We start from the raw sequence: 21,352 nt of genomic DNA on the forward strand, positions 1-21,352 counted from the left end.
AGTACGTGCACACATGACAGATGAGAAGTATTTACGCAGAAATGTATTATGGGCACATTTTACTGTACCATGAAAGAGATTTTTGTTTCAAAAGCACAAGAAAGTGGCTTAAAATAGGAACCAATATGTACATAAATAAGTTACCCAAAAAATGATGTTTTAATAAAAAAATTAAAGGAGACAATTAAGTTTTTAAAAAGTTCTATCTTTACCTTTTTTTATTACAAAAACAAGGGTTTGTGGTATATGTGATGGCTCATCATTACCAAAATGCACAGTTCAAAAACTGACATTTCCGTGAATCAAGTTTCACTCAGAGTGTTCCTTGAGAGGCCACACGCTAATTTAAATAATGTTACTGTTTTTCCAAATTTTGTCTTGATTTCCAGTTTTCGTCCTTCTGAAGCAGTTCACATGGTTCGAGCTTCCAAAAGTAATAAAAGAATATGCACTGAAAAGTCCTCTCGGACCGGCCTCCCAGCCACCTGGCTTCCTTACCCCCTCCCTAGGCACCTGATAGCACTGGTTTTTGGTGTACTTTGGGGGGTGGGTACAAGCAAATTGGCCTCTGTTTGTCTGTTGGTTCATTTTTGGGTTTCACACCCTTTTTTCCATCAGTGATAGTGTAATGTGAACTGTCTTGAATGTGCTCCCAAAGCATTTCTGCACCATGAGAATTTCCTTCACACAATCTGGAAACAACCACTATGAATGTTTGTGTGAGTCTCTAGGCCCTTCAGTGTATGTGCTATACCTTAAAACAAACAAACAAACAAAAAAAACCCCACAAATAAATTACTACAAACATCCTCATATAACCTGCCTTTCAGTCTGGCTATTGAAAATGCTTTATGTTTTTCCGTTATTTGTAATGTCTGTTTGGTATTCAGCTGAGTGGCTCTACTGGAATTTTTTTTAACTTATCCCCCTGTGACTGGAAGCATGGGTGTTTTATAATTTTTACTTCTTAAAAGAACACCAAGAATAGTGTCCTTGTGTGGAAATCCTTATATATCCATAATTATTTCCCTAGGATAATTCCTAGAAATGGAATTAACTGTCAAAGACTATGCACATTTTAAAGGTTTTTGATGTGTATCAGAATGCTCAACAGAAAGGCTATATAAATAATGTTTCCACCAGGAACATACCAAGCTGCCTCTTTCACCACACCACTGCCAGCACTGGCTGTCACCATTTTTCTATATACCTTTCTGGAAGTAATGAAAACATTAATTTTTTCAAAGGATAGGTATTTGCATCATGAATTATTTATTTATAAGATGTAGCCTTGGAGATCCATTCCAGAAAAGTGGTTTTTGTGATGGCAGTCCATTTTAGTCAACATATATAAGCCAAACACTGGCAATGGGAAGATGATTGCAGCCAGGATCCCTGCTCTTAAGGAGTCTGGCGAAATGGCAAAGTATGCCCTCCTGTGGTGATTGGTTTTAAAACAAACAATACTCGTGACCTGCATAAGCTCTGGAATATTGAGGAATTAGCTCATTCATTTATAGTCACACCTGATACTGTAACCATCATGAAAATAACATTAAATATCTGTACATCAGTAGTGTTTTTAACTAACCAAAGAATTACTGCATTTCTGCAGCTCAAATGTTGAGTTTTTCCATTATTTTTTTTTAAAGATTTTATTTATTTATTTGACAGAGAGAGATCACAAGTAGACAGAGAGGCAGGCAGAGAGAGAGAGAGAGAGAGAGAGGGAAGCAGGCTCCCTGCTGAGCAGAGAGCCCGATGCGGGACTCGATCCCAGGACCCTGAGATCATGACCTGAGCCGAAGGCAGCAGCTTAACCCACTGAGCCACCCAGGCGCCCCAAGTTTTTCCATTATTTTAACAAGGTGAGTTAAAATCCATTTGAACTGGAAGGACAAGTGCTATTTGAAAACATTATCCCTAATGTCTCAGCATCTTTATGGTAAGTGCGTTGTCTGCAAAACCAGCTTCTTAGAACTCCACTCACCAGTGCTGATGACCAGGTGACACTTTCAGTAGCCCTCTTGGACCCCCAGTCAGGAGCTGTTCAGTGGACTAGTCTGTGAGAAAGTCTGTCCATCTGCCTTGTAATGCCTCAGATGACTTTTTAAAAACTTCACTCTCTCATCGTAGGTGGCCGGTGGATAGTAATTTCGGGACAGATGCAATCTGAGCTTCGTAATTCTCTTGTAATGCTACTTTGACCTACATTTCAGGAACTAAGCAATAAGCATCTTATTTACTATTTTATGTTTATAATTTCCCACTGACAGACTAAGTTTGCTGTTAGAGGATCGTCTGTCTCACTTGTCCGTCATGACACTCTTGGTGCCTCTGCCTTACAATCATAGTTCCAGCCGGAGCTGTGAACAGCAGCTGCCGCCTCACACCGGCGCCTTTCCTGCGTGCTCCCCCCGGGCCAGCTCACCCCTTGCCGATGAGAAGCGCTCAGGACTAAAACATTTGTGATTTGAATTTCCCAGGTGTTTTTGGAAAGGAAAGACTGGGACATTCAGACAGAGTAGAAAGAACAGCAGATAGGGGGTTCGAGTCCCCCGTTTCTGCCACACTGTAGTTGTGTGAACTTGAGTGACCCTGCGGATCTCCGTTTCCTTCCCACTGAACTGGAGACGAGAAACAGGCTCTCCCATATGGGGTAATTGTGGGAAAGGAGTCCATGTTCAGTGTCAAAGTACTTGGTCCTCTTTGAAGCATACTTCATACTTACTTTCTTTTCCTCATCACCGAAAAGCTTTGAAACTAGTTGGGTTTAACACTTTGTCCCTTCAAATACTATTTTGGATGCGTGCACACATCTGTGAGTTCTCTCAGTTGGGAAATGTAGAAGCTCCTTCCCCGCAGGAGGTAGCGTGGAACCGCCTGCTTTTACAGGGAAGTGCGTTGTGCGGGCATGCATCCCGCCTATTTCCCATCTATGCGATCCGTGTGCCGTGAGCCTGGTTAGGAAGTTCTCTTTTTATCCTCTGTCAAAACGTGAATTTTGCCGGCAATAAAATGAAAAGTAGGGGAAATGATGAAGACATGCCAAGGGTGAGGTCAGGAGTCGGCAGTGCGGGCTGTGGCGCTCTGGGGGCAGGATGGTTGCTGCCGCCACCCCCGAAGGTCATCCAGACTAGCATCTGGCTCCGAAAGAATCCATCCCAGCAGGATACTGAGGCACTGTCATCCAAAGACAAAATTGCGACCTGTGGGTATCCCGTACGGTTGTAAAGTGGATTTGTTACAGATGTAAAGTGTGTCTTGCCCGCTAAGTGACTTAGAGGCTCTAATTAAGGAGATGACCCATTGGCAGGCACTCCAAAGTCCGGCAGAAGAGTGAGATGGACATCGTTGTCAGTGAGGACCTGAACGGAGCCGTGAAGTTTTCAAGCTCCTTACCCTACCCCAATAATCTCAACAGGTAAGGCCCAGTGGTGCTTCTCTGCGTAGTTCTCATCCTCTTGTGCAAATAAATGTCTGCGATGGCACCAAATAGCTTTTAAATAGGTTATTAGGATAGCCTCCCATGACTAAGGACTTGACATAACCATCTCCGTCTTAAACTTAGAATGGATTCCCACCCCTCACCCTATCTAGAAATCCTCTTTCCTAAATTCACATAACAATTTATCTATACCTCTTACCACCCATACTGGCTTCTGCCTTGTGTATTACATCTAGTTTTGTATAGGGTTTATCTCCTGGTCAACTGGAAGCCTTTTCAGGGTAGGGAATTATGTTCGACTTCTCTTTGTACTCTTGTGTAGCCTTGTACTGTGTCACAGTCAACAAGTCTTTGTAGTTTGAGCAGCATTACAATCTAGTCTTAGAGCCCGAATGTGAACACTTAAATAGTAAGATCAGCATTGGTAGTAGTACAAAAGAAAGAGCAGGGCAGTCACGCACAACTGAGTAGCATGGATAACAATTACCCTGAGTATTTAGAGAATGGGGAGCGAGGTATCGTGTGGACTAGAACTCTGTGGAATGACTTTAGATGCGCTGGAACTTTCTGGAAGGATATGGAAAGATGTACAGAACATGGATAGATGAAGAGGAGCGAAGTTTGAGGGGGAAGGAATGAGGGGAACAAAGGCACGTGAGTAGGGAGTTGGTCTCTCTGGAGGCTGAGAACACCTGCACGAGGTGGACCTGTGTCTGGGAAGGAGCGTGACCTTTGTCGTGGGACCATGAGTGTTTATTTCGGTGGTGGGGTGAGGGGTGGCAGATTAACAAATCTGGCATGATGGCATCTAGCTTGTGTGTGGGGCTTGCCTGGAGGTGGGACATGCCTGCAATGTTTAAAGAGCTTCATGGATAGATCATTCTCACGCAGCCCAGTGGAGATGAGTCTGTTGACCCACCTGTTGAGCAGTCTTGGTTTTCAGAGGATATTGTAGCAGACAAGAAGGGATGAGCACCCAGATCCTCAGTTTGGCTGGAAAATATTCGCTTTCCCTCAGGTTAATTCATTTTCAGTAATCCCATGTTGGCTGCCGCAGCTGTGTGTAGCAGTGCATGTACGGGAGGCCGCCTGAGAAGGGCGCGGGAGCCGTCCCCTCTCACACCATGCTCTGGTTCTCTGCAGCATCCTGGCACATCGACTAGAGAAGTGGCTGCAGCTGATGCTGATGTGGCACCCACGACAGAGGGGCACTGATCCTGTGTACGGGCCCAACGGCTGCTTCAAGGCCCTGGATGACATCTTAAACCTGAAGGTGAGTGCAGAGCCAGGTCTGCCTCAAGGCAGCAGGTCGGGTCCCCCATGGGCGGTGGCAGGGCTTGGGAAAAAGAAGAGCACCTTAAAGAGCAGGTCCCGGGCTATCCAAGCAGTGGGAAGGGAGGCCCCGCGAGAGTGCCTGCCCCCCAGCCAGGTGACCTTGGCTGTGAGGTGGTAGCTGTGGACAAACAGGAGTATTAAAGACCAGAACGTATGAAGCTTGGCACTGCGGCTCCCTTCCCCCCGCTAGCCCAGCCCCTCTCTTTGTGGGAAATGTTGGGAGCAGCAGACGATCCAGGCAAGTAGGTGGGCCTCTCTGGAACGATGGGGTTTTTTCCAGTAACATCTGGGTTGTGTTGCAGCTGGTTCATATATTGAACATGGTCACAGGCATCATTCACACCTATCCAGTGACAGAGGACGAGAGTCTGCAGAGCTTGCAGGCCAGAATCCAGCAGGACACAGGAATCCCCGAGAAGGACCAGGAGCTGCTGCAGGAGGCTGGGCTGGCGCTGATCCCTGACAAGCCTGCTGCTCAGTGTATTTCAGATGGCAAGGTGAGCCCTGCTCCTCACTGAAGGCCCTGTTCTCCTCACACTGTGCTGCCCAGCTGTTGGGATTTCAACTCTGCTTTGTCACACGGAGCACACACCTGCCTGTGTTTTCAGTTGGAACGTCCAGTCCCCTGCGTGGCCTAATGGGAGACTTGAATCCCTCCACGCTTGACTTGTTACTTCCAGACCGCTCACAGCGCCTCTCTGTTGCCTCTGTTGCCAAGCAATGCGTCAGTCCCCTGTGTCAGCCAAAGCTGTTTCCAGTGTACTTCTCGTGTGCAGAACCGTGCGGACAGCCACCGCTGTGCACGGCACGGTCCCTGCCCCAAGGATCTGGGAAAGCCAACGTAGGAGAAACAAGCATGGGCTAGGAAGGGAGATGGCGAACATCTACGTGCAGGGTAAGGACAATGGAGAATAGATAGAAAGTAGTAAGTTGTAAATAAGGCTTATGTTTGGATAAATGTAAAAGGAACAGGAAAGGGAAGCCTAGGCTGGCGTCATTAAGAAAGGCTGTGTGGGTGCTCGGTACTTGCCGGCTAAAGATGATGCCATTGGTGAACAGAGGGAAACGCTCTGAAATCCCTGTGTTTTTACTTGGAAAAAGCAGGGGTGGGATCCACAAGATCTCATCTTGTTCTCGTTCCTTTGCAGCTGAATGAGGGCCGCACGCTGGACATGGATCTCGTCTTTCTCTTTGACAACAGTAAAATCGCCTATGAGACTCAGATCTCCCCCCGGCCCCAACCTGAAAGCGTCAGCTGTATCCGTAAGAACATCACTGTTTTCTTAAAAAAATAATCACAGGGAGAGACAATAGACCAGGGGAGGGGTCCGCACCAAGGAGATGAGCTTACCTGGTCCCCAGGGCAGCCTTCTTTAGTTGGGGCTTATGAGTAGTCCAGCCAAAAGAGAGGAAAGAAAGTCTTCAACTTCAACGTGATCAGTAGAACTTTAAACACAGGACAGAGAATACCGCTGCAGCTCTCTGAACTTGATCAAATCAGATCTTTGAAGTTTTGTTTATATTTTAATAATTAATACATGTATGCGATACAAAAAAAGCAAAAGGTACGAAAAGAATAAACCGTGAAAAACAAGCCATCCTCTCTTCCCAATTTCCCAGTCTCTTCCAGGGAAACTGCTTCTGTCAGATTCTTGGGTATATCTTCCAGGAGTATTCTACTCATTTACTACTCATTTATAAAGTGTGTATACACACACACACTCACACATATGCATACACACACACATATATCTTTTTTTCTCCAACAAACCGTAGCATATGACATACTGCTCTGCCCCTGCTTTTTTCACTTAATAATATATTTTAGAGATTTTTCCCCTGTTGGTTCATATAGCACTCCCTAATTTTTTTTTTAATAAAACTTTTTTCTAAAGATTTATTCATTCATTTGAGAGAGAGCATGTGTGCGTGGGAGTAGGGGGAGGGGTGGAGGGAGAGGGGGAGAGAGAGAATCCCCAAGCAGACTGCCCACTGAGCTCAGAACCCGAAGCAAGGCTCAGTCCCAGGACCCTGAGATCATGACCTGAGTCAAGACCCAGTGGGCTGGAGCACCTGGGTGGCTCAGTGGGTTAAAGCCTCTGCCTTCGGCTCAGGTCATGGTCTCAGGGTCCTGGGATCGAGCCCCACATCGGGCTCTCTGCTCAGCAAGGAGCCTGCTTCTCTTCCTCTCTCTCTGCCTGCCTTTCTGCCTACTTGTGATCTCTGTCTGTCTAATAAATAAATAAAATCTTTAAAAAAAAAAAAAAGAAAGAAAGACCCAGTGGGCTGCTCAAGCAATGGAGCCACCAGGTGCCCTGAGCTCCCTAATTTCTAATGCTTGTGTCGTATTCCATTGTATGAGTGTTAGATGAACATACTGGTGCGTCCCCCATTCCTGCTACCACACACATACTCACACACACACATTTAGAATAAACAGATCAGGAGTCCAAAGTCTTCGTTCCAGACTTCCTGCCTATTTAAACATGTTCTAGTACTACTGGTTGAAGCTGAATTTTTAGAAAACTTCATATGACCTTAAATGTTATAAACATAAAGGTTTATTAAAAGCATACGAGCTTGGGACACCTGGGTGGCTCAGTTGGTTAGGTGGCTGCCTTCGGCTCAGGTCATGATCCCAGCGTCTTGGGATCGAGTCCCACATCGGTCTCCTTGCTTGGCGGGGAGCCTGCTTCTCCCTCTGCCTCTGCCTGCCACTCTGTCTGCCTGTGCTTGCTCTCACTTCTTTCTCTATGACAAATAAACAAATAAAATCTTTAAAAAAAAAAAAAAAAAGCATACGAGCTTATATACATGTGAGTGTCTGTACATGGGTCACAAACTGTTTCTTCAAATCGTACTTGTAGGTATTTATTGACTGGTCCATGCTGGTGCTATTAATGGGGTACAAAAAAATATGTGTGACAGTAACCAGACTTCTCACCCAAAAAAGTTATGCAATAGCATAGTAGTTCTTCTTCTTTTTTTTTTTTTTTTAAGGATTTTCTTTCTTTATTTGAGAAGGAGAACACAAAGGAAGAATGAGAGGGAGAAGCAGACTCCCCTCGGAGCAGGGAGCCTAATTGGGGCTCGATCCCAGGACCTGGGGTCCTCACCTACTGAGCCACCCAGACGCCCTGCATAGTCACTAAAAAATGTAAAAACACCAGTGATGTCGCGAGGCAGGACATGGTTAACCTCAGGGCATTATTCTCTGACGGTCACGTATGTCTCTGTTCCAGTTCAAGAGCCCAAGAGGAACCTGTCTTTCTTCCAGCTGAGGAAGGTGTGGGGCCAGGTCTGGCACAGCATCCAAACCCTGAAGGAGGACTGTAACCGACTGCAGCAGGGACAGCGAGCTGCCATGTACTGTACCAGGCGCTTTGGGAGTTATTTTAAATTGCTTGGTGGCTTTTGCCACAGGGAGGTGGCGGAGGCAGGGGCCCAGAAGCCACTGGTAGGAGAGACAAGAGGGAGACACTGGTTTGGACGGGCAGGAAGTGGTTGGCTGGGCAGGATTGAGGGGGAGGCCCTTTTAGACTTTACGAGCTGAGGGAGGTCAGCACATGGAGCAGGAGTGTACTGAGGGCCGGGCTGGCTGAACTAGGGGCTGAATTTGGACTCTGGAAAAGCTCCTTGGAATTTGGGTCAGCAAAACTCCCCTGACTCATGCCGGGGACTGTCCGACTCCCTCTCTGGGTTGTTGCCCTTGGCATGGCACTGGGCTGAATTCCAGTTTTGGTGCAGAACCTCGTGCTCGCTGAGGGCTAGGAGATTGTCTTTATGATTAGAGGGGGCTGCTTTTGTTATGACAATAATAATTACAGTAGGGACCTGCCTTGGCGCTTGAGGTGGTTTCAGTATTGTCCAGGAAATGCTATGTGGATCCCAAGGATGCCAGAAGGTTCTGTTTCTTGTGGTCCCTGCAGGATGAATCTCCTTCGGAATAACAGCTGCCTCTCCAAGATGAAGAATTCTATGGCTTCCATGTCTCAGCAGCTCAAAGCCAAGTTGGACTTCTTTAAAACCAGCATCCAGATTGACCTGGAGAAGTACAGTGAGCAAACGGAGTTTGGGATCAGTGAGTAAACTCTCTGCATTCCGCTTGGAGAGACCATTCCTGTCTTTTTTTTTTTTTTTTTTTTTTTTCCTTCCTGAGGTTTCTTTTGCCTCTTATAATTGAGTTGTTTGTTTCTATTTTGGTTTTGTGGTGTTTTCATTTTGTTTTTCTTTTTTTTCCCCCCTATTTTTTTTTTTTCCCCAGCGTCAGATAAGCTGCTGCTGGCCTGGAGGGAAATGGAACAGGCTGTGGAGCTCTGTGGGCGGGTAGGAGACTCCTGCTTCTAGATTCCTGTCCTTACTGAGAGGGGGGCTAAGGCTTCTCACTGCCTTTTCTCACTCTCTCCTCAAACACTGGATCAGTTCGTGAGTCTGAAATCTGGTTGTCCTCGTCGTGCTCTCTGACCTTGCCTGGGCCTTGCTAGAAAGAGGCTAGGGTGATAGCCAGTAAAGCAGGCCCTGCGAGGGCAGATGGAGGAACCACCCAGACCTGGCGCAGACTTGAGTAAGGGAAAATGGGCAGCGTCCTTGCGGGCAGCCCAGACCCCTTCCTCTTAGGGCCTCGGATGAATGATCGACACTCTATCCCACCAGGGGTTTTGCCTAGTTTTGTTGAGACACTAAATCGATAGGACAAAAATCGACTTGGACAAAAAGCCCAAGCATAAAGTCGTAGGACAGCATAAATCCAATACCACTGAAAAACGTTAATTGTGAGGTAAGGGAAGTAAGTTTAGCTTTGGTGAACCCCACACAAATGGAAGACTGAAGGCTCCAAGGCCTTTTCTGGACCTTTCTCCATTTTCTGCCGTGAACTTGGGAAGGGACCTTCACCTCTGTGTCCTAACAACAGTTTCTATGAATCCGTACGGGCATGTGTGCTTCCAGGTGGGTATGACGTAGATAACCACCCCCGCCACAGTGACAGTGAGTGCTGTGTCCCACCCTGGCTCACGCTTGCCTTAAGCTCTGCAACGGGAGCCTGGGCCTCCCCATGGAGGATGGACAAACGAAGGGAAGAGAAAGGAATGTGCTTCGGGCATCTTCTCTGTGCCAGGCCCGCTGCCAGGTGCTTTACCTGCCGTATCTTACTCAACCCCGCAGTGGCCCCTTAGAAGCCTGTTGAGTGGCGGAGGGAGGAGACTCCGGCCCGGGTCACACAGCTAGAAAGTGAGGGTCGCACGCTCAGAACCCCAGCCATCGGACTCCAAAGCTGCATCCCTTCGAGCCAGCCAGTCGAGACTCTTCAGTGCATCTGGAGGGTGTTGCCCCCGAAATCTCGCGCCTCAGAAGGCCCTTATTACGTCAGTTGACATTAGCACAGCTTTTTCCTTAGGAGAATGAGGTGAGGCTCCTGGTGGAGCGGATGATGGCGCTCCAGACCGACATCGTGGACCTGCAGAGGAGCCCCATGGGGCGGAAGCAGGGCGGCACGCTGGACGACCTGTGAGTAGCCCTGGGCGGCGGGCCCACCCACAGGCGCCCCAGACAGGCTTCTGCATGGGTGTCACCAACAACCAAGGGTGCGGGTGCGGTTACCCGGGCAGCTCTGCGACACTGTTCCGTGGAGCCCATGAGCCTCTGGCGAACCGTCGTGGCATGTTCCAGAGATGGGCACATGGAGAGTTCCGGAGATGGGCGCAGCCAAACCACTGTCACCGCAGCCTTCATTTCCGCATCTCTCGAGTGGCGAGCAGAACTGTCTGACCTCACAGAGCTGTGAAGGTCACATCACACAACTCTGATAGAGCAGGTGTTCAGAAACTGTAAAGGCTGTGACAGAGGCTGCGTTCACCACCCTAACTGACGTCATTGTCTGTGCGGCCCCCACTGATCAGGCATGGTTCAGAGACCAGAAAGTAGAACAGAGAAGGAGCCTGGCCAGTCTTAAGAGTTTGAACCCAGAAACTGTTCATTTGTATCTTTATCAGGAATTTGGCCTTGACTCCAAAGGGAATCACGGGGAGCTCCCAGGCTGCAGGTGGGGAGGGAAACAGGCAAACGGCCTCAGACTCACAGGAGCTCTGGCTTGGGCTCAGCCGGGTCCCTCCAATGCCTTTACTAGGGTTCTCAGGCTCAGAAGCTCAAATATCAGAAATCTGGTGATTCGGAGTCTGTCTTTTCTCCAATCATTTAACCCTTTATTCTCCTTTAGTTTTCAAATGAAAGTCACTGCTGAAAATATCAGCCAGTTTCAGTGTTGAGGCTGGAAAGGGATAGAAGTTTGTGTTGCCTTTGGGCTTGAGTTTTCAAGGTGGGGCTCATATTCTCTGGGCTTAGACCCGGCCCATATTCTCTCGGGCTCATATTCTCTGGGCTTACACCCGGCCCATATTCTCTGGGCTTAGACCCAGTGATGGTACTGGGGTCATTATTGCAGAAGCCATATGGACAGGAAATTCCAAGGGACAGAATAGAAACTCGCTTCCTTGAGACTCTCTCTCATTAAACCTTAGCGATGGTTCGGGTTTGGTGACAGGGGCCGTTATTTCCTTGTTGGAGGAACCCTGTGCCATCTCCAGGGGTGATAATTTTCTCCAGTCAAGACAATGCCAGTCTTGCTTCTAAAAGTCAGTAACTGTTCTGGCAGAAATTAGCTAACCAATGGTTTGGGGTTTTTTTGGTTTTTTTTTTTAGATTTTATTTATTTATTTGACACAGAGAGACAACAGTGAAGGAGAGAACACAAGCAGGGGAAGCGGGAGGGGGAGAAGCAGGCATCCCACTGAGCAGGGAGCCCAATGCGGGGCTTGATCCCAGGACCCCAGGATCATGACTTGAGCTGAAGCCAGATGCTTAACGACTGAGCCACCCAGGAACCCCCCCTAAGCAGTGTTTCAAATGTGCTTATTTGACCTTGCATCTTTTTTAAAAAATATTTTATTTATTTATTTGATAGATCACAAGTAGGCAGAGAGGCAGGCAGAGAGAGAGGGAAGAAGCAGGCTCCCCGCCAAGCAGAGAGCCCGATGCAGGGCTCGATCCCAGGACCCTGAGATCATGACCTGATCCAAAGGCAGAGGCTTTAACCCACTGAGCCACCCAGGCGCCCCTGACCTTGCATCTTGACAGAGCTTCTCCTTTATATGTTTCAGAGAAGAGCAGGCAAGGGAGCTTTACAGGAGGCTTCGGGAGAAACCCAGAGGTATGTGGGGCCTTGTTTTGTCAGCGCACGATGTAGGTGCTCTCTGCTGGCCCCCTTGAGGAACTGTGGGCTCCTTCCCTCTTTCCAGACCAGCGAACGGATGGCGACAGTCAGGAGATGGTCCGGCTGCTCCTCCAGGCCATCCAAGGCTTTGAGAAGAAAGTGAGAGTGATTTATACGCAGCTCAGGTATTCGCCCCAACTTCCCTTCCCAAGGGTGGAATTTGGAAGAGCAGTGAGGCTGCCCGTGGGGTCATCTTCTCACTCCCCTCTGACTCACTTAACCTGCAGAAAATTTACCCACAGCTGCTGTTGGATTCGTAATTCCTAAGGATTATGTTCTCCTGCTTTCTCCAGCCCCAATGCCACTGGAGCTTGTCACATTTGTTCTTTACAGTAAAACTGTGGTATGTAAGCAGAAGGCTCTGGAATTGTTGCCCAAGGTGGAAGAGGTGGTGAGTTTAATGAATGAAGATGAGAAGACTGTTGTCCGGCTTCAGGAGAAGCGGCAGAAGGAGCTCTGGAATCTTCTGAAGATCGCTTGTGTGCGTGAGCCCCACGGCCCAGCCCTTAGCCCTCAGTACCCCCTGCCTCTTGGGGCCTTTCCACCTCTGCTGCTGTCACCACCCTCCAGGGGGGACCACAGAGCCAACAGCCAAGCCCTCTGCTGCCGCCGCTCCTCTCTCACCACCCTCCTCTGGCTGGGAGAGGTCAGGGAGGGGTGGGGTCGGGCCAGGCCAGGTGTTCTAACTTCTGCCTGCATGTGTTTCCTGAGGCCACTATAGTCAGGTGCCGCCAGAGTCACTCCCTTGCGGTTCTGGAACCAAGGTGTTGGTGGGGCTGAGCTCCCTCTGCAAGCTCTAGGGGAGAATCCTTCCTTGCTTCTCCCAGCTTCTGGGGGCCCCAGGCATTCCTTGGCTCGCAGCCGCATCATTCCAGTATCTGCCTGTGTCTGCACAAGGCCTTCTTCTCTGTGTCTGTCTCCTGGGTGTCATGTACAAGTACCCATGCCATTGGATCTGGGTCCTCTCTCAGTAGTCCGGGATGATCTCCTCTCAGGATCCTTGACTGCATCTGCGCAGACCCCCTTTTCCACTAAGGTCATATTCCCAGCTTCCTGGAGTTAGGACGTGGACAGATCTTTGGGGGACCTCCATGCAGCTCACTACAGGGCATGTCTGCAGGACTAGTTCACCCTCACCCAAGTCTGTGCTGCTCAGTACTGTCCCTCGTACTTCCTGTGCCCGCTGTCTTACTGTCCATTTTATTTATTCATTTGAGAGGGAGGGAGACAGCGAGCACAAGCAGGGGGAGAAGCAGGCAGAGGGATAAGCAGATGCCCCGCTGGCTGGGAGCCCGATATGGGGCTCGATCCCAGTACCTGGATCATGACCTGAGCCGAAGGTGGACACTTAACCATCTGAGCCACCCAGGCACCCTCCCCCCACTGCCACTGTCGCTGTAGCTGAGATTCCGCTGCGTGTTGCTCAGAGAGAAAACGGGACACAAAAAAGAGCCTAAGACAGAGAAGGAGAAGAGCCAGGTAAAGGCCACGGAAACCAGAGCTGATGGGAGAGAGACCTGCGCCGTGCAGGCTGCAGAGAGGTTGCCTGGGACAAAGACCAGTTTAGTCACTGACACTGACAGAGCAAAGGGGAGAATGGGACGATAGTTGCTTAAGGTGGAAGCAGGATTGCAAGGGTGGTGTTTCTAAGATCATGGACTGGATCTGTAGGCCAAGCAGAAGGGGACAGTGCACCGGGACAGTCACAGTGTCAAAGGGGCAGGAGACTGGAGTCTGCAAGTCATGAGAACAACGGGGTATCAGCGAGATGAGTGTGCATGGACTCCTCAGCCTTGAGAAAGTGTGGGTGACGTTTCCTCCTGTAAGAAAGGAAGAAAAGAAAAAAGGAAAGATGACAAGGAGAGAAGATTGAGGAAGGAGAGGGAAGTTGAGGTACTCCCGGGGATGGCCTGATCTGCCATCTGCATTCATGTGACGTTTACTGAGCCCTGACCATGTGCCCAGGAGCCTAGGAATGTGATGAAGATAGGTAAAGGAGGAAAGAAGCATGGGACCTGACCCAGCAGCTCATAATTTGGTGAGGGACATGCACAGGGAAGTGAATTTGAATTTGGGGGCAGGAAGTATTGTTCAGCAGCTTGAGTGCTATAAGCTGGGCTGTAGCATGAACGAAAAGAGCCTCTTGAAAGGGAGGGAGGCACAGGGAACATCCACAAGGAGGTGTTGCTTCCGCTGAAGAATGAGTAGGAGTTAGGTGGGTAGGTGGTGAGGACCTTCCAAGCGAAGACGTGGCTCTCTCTGAGGCCCAGGACGTTGGCCTGAAAGAGTGGCTGTGTTCTGGGTGCTACACGCAGAGTGTTCAGGTGTGGGGGGCAGGGTGTCGTGTGGAACGAAATGGGGAGGCAGGCAAGGGCCGCGCATATGCAGGCCACACTTTGTTCTGGAGGCATAGAAAACACCCCAGAATTTGTCTTCATCTTTCGTGCTGCAGGAAGTTAAGTATGGGAATGGTATGATCACATTTGGGCTCTAGAGAAATCCCTCGTGGCAGCTGGAGAACGGATTTGAGGCTAGGACAGACCTCAGCCCCCGAGAGGGAGGGGCCGCTCTGGGGGTGGGGGCTGGAGTCATGGAGCCCCTGTGCTGCGAGGGACAGGGCAGTGGAAGGGCTGCCCTCCCACCATACCCGCAGGCCCAGGCAGAGCAGAGGAGGCAGATGGCTGGTTCTCTCAATGGGTGACAAGCCGCAGGGTGAAACTGGGTGCTTGACTGACAGGTGAAAGCTGGACCTTGACATTCAGCTGGAAGGAAGGATGTGGAACCAGGGCTGGTCCTCCAGCTCGCAGGGCTGAGTGGGATTGAAGTCACATGGGCTGCAGCAAGGGCAGGAGCCAGGTCCACGAGAAGATGGCGAGGCCACCCGACCGGGTGTTTGGCTGGAGGCTTGACATGAGGTGCTGGGAAGGTTGACAGTAGGTCACGTCTGCGGGCTGCAAGCAACTAGAGCCCCAGCCGCTGGTTTCACCTTGACTGAGGGGAGTGGCTGCAGCAGCCATTGTGCCCGGGGGTAGAGGGGGTCAGAACGTTGTGCTTTTCTTCTCGGCTGTCCCACAGGCGATGTGACTCACAGAAAGCCACTTAAAAGCTTCTCGTGTGTCTCAGTCTTCTACTTGGAAAAACAAAACCCTGTCTTAATTTCTTTGTTAGAGTTCGTTAAGCAGTCAAACTAATGAATTAAACCTGTGAATACAGGTACTCAAATTTCCCTGTATTTAGAATCTTTTATCAAAAAGTACACCTATAGGGGCGCCTGGGTGGCTCAGTGGGTTGGGCCGCTGCCTTCGGCTCGGGTCATGATCTCAGGGTCCTGGGATCGAGTCCCGCATCGGGCTCTCTGCTCAGCAGGAAGCCTGCTTCCCTCTCTCTCTCTGCTTGCCTCTCTGTCTACTTGTGATCTCTCTCTGTCAAATAAATAAATAAAATTAAATTAAATTAAAAAATTTTTTAAAAAGTACACCTATAGTGTCTGCCTTTGGCTCAGGTCATAATCTCAGGATTCTGGCTCTCTGCTCAGCAGGGAGTCTGCTTCTCCCTCTGCTTCTGCACATGTGTGCACTCTCTCTCTCTCTGTCAAATAAATAAATAAAATCATTTTAAAAAGTACACCTATAGACAAGGATTTTCTAAGCCGAAATGCAAACTGTGGTCATGAGAAGGGATGTTGAGTCATAATTTATAGGACTAGCTAGTGTCTTGTGACCAGTTGTTTCATGAGAAAATACCATGGTGGGAATGCAAAGTTGTGATCATTTGCTCCAAAATTCTGTTGATTTTCTTTTGGTTTTGTCCTTCAGAGCAAAGTCCGTGGTCCTGTCAGTGGAAGCCCAGACAGCATGAATGCTTCTCGCCTCAGTCACTCGGGTCAGCTGCTGTCTCAGCCTTCTGCTGCCCCCAACAGCATACCCGAGGCCATCAAGAAAAGGTGGGTCACTCTTCCATGCCAGGCGTGATAGCCACGGGTGCATCGGGAGGGCATGGAAATGCTTGTTTATCATTGAGAGATCATTTCATCTGTCTAATGATTTCGTGCATGTTTTTCTTTGTGTTGGTTCATATGCCAGGCAGATGTATTTTACTCTCCTTGTCCCATGTAATTTGCTAGCTAAGTACTTTTCTTGTCTGAGGACTGGATTTCGAATTGCTTAATGAGGATATGGAAAGTGCTAGTCATGTCAGCCATCATCTGTTGTTCAAAACCGTATTCCCCACAGGGCATGCTCTGGTGGCCATGCCACTGTCATCTTGCCTCCTCCTTCAACCCCCACCACTCTGAGTTACCAAGCTACGGTTTGCCTCCTCCTGCCTGTCCTCGACCCCCACCCCTCCCTTGCTTTCCTCTCCAGTCTCCTGGGCCATAGCCACGAGGTGGTGAACAGAATGTTTCCCCTCCCTGCTTCCCGTTGAGTACCACCTCCAAGCCCTTTCTGTTGGAGTGAATCTTCACAGAATGCCATTCGATCAAGTTGTTTTTTTGGCCGGTAACTATTAGCAGCTTCCCACTCCCCTAGAGGATCCAAGCTGAGCTTTTTCAGACTTAAACAGCCACCTTGGAGCCACTCTCCAGGCTAATCTGCTGTTCCCGTACAAACTCTTGGCCTAGTCCGATGGTTCTGGAAGTCTGATCCAGACCAGCAGCAGCAGCCACATCTGGACACTTGTTAGATGCAGATGCTGAGTCAGCGGCTCAGAGGTGGGCCGCCACCAGGCAGCTTTTCAGAAGCCTGAGCTGGTTGCTGATGCTTGCTGAGGTTCCAGAACCTCTGGCCAACTTCCTGCCCTGGGTGGTCCTCCCATCTGTAGGACATATCTGCTGTCCATATCTGGTTCCCCCTCCTCCAGTGCCCTGACCATTCACACACAGAGAGCTCTCTCTTCTTGGACTGCCTGTGCGGGTTTTTGTGTCTAGTTCAGCCCCTGCAGTTTCCTCGACGCCTTCTACTACGTGTCGGGCCTTAGGCACTGGCAATGGTTAAAATCATTCCCGGGACCCAGTCTTCAGACCTGGAAAATAGATTAATGATTGCCTAGGGCAGGTGGAGGAGGGGCGATGGGAAAGGGCTGATAATGGGTACAAGGCTTCCTTCTAGATGATAAAAATGTTTTAAAACTAGATTGTAAAGATTGTGTCATTCTGTAAATATACTAAAACCATCGAATTAATGCAGCTTAAATGGGTGAACTTTATGGCATGTAAATTACATTTCAATAAAGCTGTTTTAAAAGTCCTATTCCTGTGCTTGGGGAGTTCCTAGCCTGTGTGTTGTGGTATTAAATCACATGTGGCCTTAGATTCTTAACTCTCCCCACCCTGCGGTGAGCTTAAGGATGGTAACCAGGTCATGTGTCCCTTCCATTGCCCTCTGGAGCTGGCACTGAGCCTTCAACCTAGTTAGTAGCCACGCGGAAGGGGCTGAGCAAAAACATGGCCTGTGTTCCTTGTAGCAGAGCATCATGCTTTGCAAGGTGAGCAGTTCCAGGGCACTGTCTCCCTGCACTGGGCGTAGTCCCGCCGTGATATCCTGGAGGCTCTGGAGAAGTCATTCCAGGAGCACAGGTTGTCTGTATTGTGTTATGGAGCTGAGGTTGGAACAGGACAGTGGCTTATTGTACTCTCCCCTCTCTCCCCACCGAGGTTCTTGAACTGACGGGTGCATTTCTAATCCTAGAAAAGAGAGAATGGATCAAATTCAATCAGTTCCCAGGACTTGCTTTTTCATAGATCTCTAGAAACTGTGGAAATTTTGAAATTACTTGGTCTACATACATTTTTTTTCTATTTCAAAAATTGGAAAACAGGTGATTTGTGGGATATCTTCAGATTTTGGCAGTTTGGAGAGAATTAAATTCAACTATCTAGTTAAGTCAGAGCGCGCTCACTGACTTCTAACTTCTAAATTAAAAAGATATTTTCTTTTTCCCACTGTGAACGGTAATGCTGACTTATGGCTGGGTGTGGGCTTCTGAAAAGTGCTTAGCAAGGTCAGTGAGATTACTTGTCAGGACCTGGCACTTGAAGACCCTCGGTGTCAAAATAATTGGAATTCAATTTTTAAAATCTTGTCCAAAGCTCTGTAGCCTGTTTTCTAAACAATAGTGTTATCTCTGAAAAACCACGTCGAGCATTTTCTAATACTGTGATCCTTTTCTCCAGTGGAGAGCTGGTGACTGAAGCGCACACCCTGTGTTCGCAGCTAGAACATGCAATGCAAGACACCATCAAAGAACAGGACCAGAGTTTGAGGGTAACGGGCTACGTAAATCCTCGCTATTCCGTGTCCGTCTTTTCCCCGGTAAACCAGAAAAAGAAAACGGAAAGGCAATCCAGCATGTCCTCCGTCTCAGTCTATGCTTAACGATTTCCTAGTACATGTTATTACTCACAGCGATGCCAACAATTACTGAAGGGGGACAGGCACTTGGTGTGCAGTATTTCATTTAACCCTTGCAACACACCATTTTTATAAGGGAGGGGACGTCATTCTGAGAAGGTCTTTCTCTCCCTGCTGAGCGTCCGTGTGTGGGGAGTACTGTGCAAAACTCAGGGGACAGGGCCAGACCCTGTCACCGCACCCCCTCTCAGGGGGCTTAGCGGTAGGTAGTACTAGTTACAGGGAAGCCAACTGGACAAAAAGTGAGTCAAGACACAGGTACATTTTAAGGCAAAGCTTACGTTGCTGACAGAACCCGAAGTCATTCCTCAGCTTTTGAAAGGCCCTTTCCTGCCAAGACCGTGACCTGCTAGCTTCCCCCTGACTTCTCAGTTGTCAGAGGAATCAGACGGGATGCCACTGGTGATTGTAATCACTTCTTACTTATTCGGGTGTCTATCTCCGGTGAGGGGCTTTCTCTGTTCTGCATCGCTGTGTGTCCTCCTCCTGACAGGGCGTATTTTGAGCATTTCACGGCCAAAGGGCACTTCTGCCAGAGGAAAAGGAAGTCTCATCCGCCTGTTTCATCTGGTAGGGTTGGAAATGGGTGGCTGAGGTAGCTCTCGGAACCACCTACCCACAGCGAGCATAAGTAAGTGCTGTGAGCCTCCGGTAATACTGAAACTCCCCGCCTAGTTTCCGTGGTCACAGCATCTGAAGGACTTCTCACTAGGCCAAGGGAAAGTTCCTGTATGGTTTTGAAAACATAGGTTTAGCTCAAGAGTAGCCGTTAATAAGAAAATTACTATTAATGAGAGGATTGAAATTTCCCTGTAAATTGTGCTGGTTTAAATTGTGCTGTCCCGAGGAGGACAAACAACCCGGGGTATAGTGGTGGCCCCTGTATTTTTAACATGCCTGTTGACTTTCAGTCTCTAGACTGGAGCTGGCTACAGACAGAGGAAGAAGAACAGAACAGCTTGGAACAGGCCTCTTGACTGTGTGGGTGGCCTTGACCACCTGATGGGGCTGCCTGGCCTGAGGTCCTCCCATGCTGGCCCCCTGCTCTAACAACGTCCCAGAAGTCGTCGGCACCCAGACAAAGGAGCCTCTCACTTTCCCTGGGAATTATGACATTCACCACGGGCCAGGGGTGTGGCCCTCCGTGGGCACTACCAGCAACATTGTCTGCACACTGGAAAGTCCTCCCTCACAGAGGCTCAGCAAACACTGAGGCCAGGCATGAGCTGCTTTCCCTGCTTTGGAAATGTGCGCGAGGTACTTGCCCCACAGACCGCTGGACAAATGTCCAATGGGACTCTTTCAGGACAAAGTATGAATGACACTTGTCAGCCTGTCCTCTCCTGACCCCTCCTGATCTCCAGAGGCCCTGATCCACCTGTCCTCACAGCTAGTGTTTCATCTGGATTTGGAACCAGACAGACTTAAACGGTAGACTTGCCTGGTCCCATTCTTTCTCTTCCTCTTTTCATTTCACTGCTGCTAAAACGTCCCTTTCCCCAACGACTTTAGTGGTCGTGCTCCCTCCTGGGTACACGGTAGCTCTCCCCGGCCACCATCCTTTCCACCACAGGGTGGCTCGCGAGAGCCAGCACAGACGAGCAGCTTCCTTCCCTCAGGTCCCCGAGACCATCTGGGGGTGAGTCATCGTGGGGAAGAAGGAAAGAAGAAGAGGGGACCTGTCAACCCCACATCTGCCGACACTGTGCCCACTCCTGCCCTTGCTCAGACGCAGCTGTGTGGGGCGGCATTGGGCCAGGGGAGCTCCTGCTTCTGTCATCTAGCAGTATTATTAAATTGACTTATTTAAAAAATAGTTTCTATATTTTGTAACAGAACTCAAACATTTGCACCGGGCTCCACAATCTATTTTTACAATATTTATGGTTAGGACTTGGGAACTCAAAAACCAACTTAACGCAAAATGTCATAAACCGAGTAGCACGTGGGTCACGTGGTGCGGGGCTGCACTTAGCACAGCTTCTTCGACATTTCACCAGACTTCTGTGCATCAGAGCAGGAAAGCAAAACGAGTCCGGATGATCACAAATAGGCGAGTTTGGTCGGAGAAGGAAGTTGGAATAGAGGAGTTTCATAAACTGGCTTCCATGGAAGCAGTACCAAGGGTTTCATGGTCAAGGAAGTTTGGGAAACACTTCAGGCTTTAATTGTCTCTTGGAGAGTCACACTGTACACTGGCATATTAAAGTTCTTGAGAGTCCTGTGATTATAAACCGCCTTAACCGTGTCGATCTGTTCACGGAACACATCGGACAATAGAGCCTTTCTCCTCCCCGCCCCATGTGAGTGTCACATTTCTTAACATCCCAAAGAGCTGGAATTGGAGACAGCATGATTTTGGAAACAACGGTGAGAAGCATAGTAGGAAGTCAGACCACAAAGACAGGCTGGGATGGGGCCAGACTGGGGAGGGAATGAATGTTGGGCTAAGAGTTTATGGGCTTATTTTATGGGCACTCAGGAGTCACTGAAGAATTCTGAACAAGAAAATGACGTCGCCAACAGAATGGTTTAAAAAGACCAGTGTAAACGGAATATGCTAATTGGGTGAAAACTCGAGGTAGGACTCCCAAAAACATGAAGTAGATGTACTTTCCCCAGTCCTCCCTTTGAGTATAACTAAAATCCTTCCGCGTTATCTACACAAGTACAAGTAGTCGCTGAAAGGTAGAAGGCCAAAGACCGGCTGGAGAACTTGGACCCGAGCAGTGACGGGTGGTGAGTTCCTTGGGTTTTCCTTTTGCCTCATCTGCCCCGAGCTGGGTGGGGAGAGGCCAACCCACAGGCCCAACTGCAGAGCCTGCTCCCTCTAGTGGTGTTAGACTCCCAGGGCCGCTGGAGCAAATTCCCACCCCCTGCGTGGCTTACCAC

At 49.0% G+C, this 21,352-nt stretch overlaps 1 protein-coding gene across 1 annotated transcript in view; it reads left to right on the top strand.

The window, feature by feature from the left end:
* IKBKB (inhibitor of nuclear factor kappa B kinase subunit beta) overlaps positions 1-20,690 on the top strand; it is a 61,115-nt gene extending 40,425 nt beyond the window's left edge. The window contains exons 9-23 of the mRNA XM_047719801.1: positions 3,101-3,215; positions 3,317-3,424; positions 4,592-4,721; positions 5,086-5,280; positions 5,932-6,046; positions 8,026-8,149; positions 8,713-8,864; positions 9,048-9,109; positions 10,179-10,288; positions 11,938-11,987; positions 12,076-12,175; positions 12,384-12,531; positions 15,866-15,993; positions 18,223-18,313; positions 19,372-20,690. Coding sequence (XP_047575757.1) covers positions 3,101-3,215; positions 3,317-3,424; positions 4,592-4,721; positions 5,086-5,280; positions 5,932-6,046; positions 8,026-8,149; positions 8,713-8,864; positions 9,048-9,109; positions 10,179-10,288; positions 11,938-11,987; positions 12,076-12,175; positions 12,384-12,531; positions 15,866-15,993; positions 18,223-18,313; positions 19,372-19,437 — 1,694 coding nt within the window. The 3' untranslated portion in view covers positions 19,438-20,690. The remainder of the gene's footprint in view (positions 1-3,100; positions 3,216-3,316; positions 3,425-4,591; positions 4,722-5,085; positions 5,281-5,931; positions 6,047-8,025; positions 8,150-8,712; positions 8,865-9,047; positions 9,110-10,178; positions 10,289-11,937; positions 11,988-12,075; positions 12,176-12,383; positions 12,532-15,865; positions 15,994-18,222; positions 18,314-19,371) is intronic.
* Positions 20,691-21,352: the final 662 nt, after the last annotated feature.

This window comes from Lutra lutra, chromosome 2 (assembly GCF_902655055.1).
Source record: "Lutra lutra chromosome 2, mLutLut1.2, whole genome shotgun sequence".
NCBI lineage: Eukaryota > Metazoa > Chordata > Mammalia > Carnivora > Mustelidae > Lutra > Lutra lutra.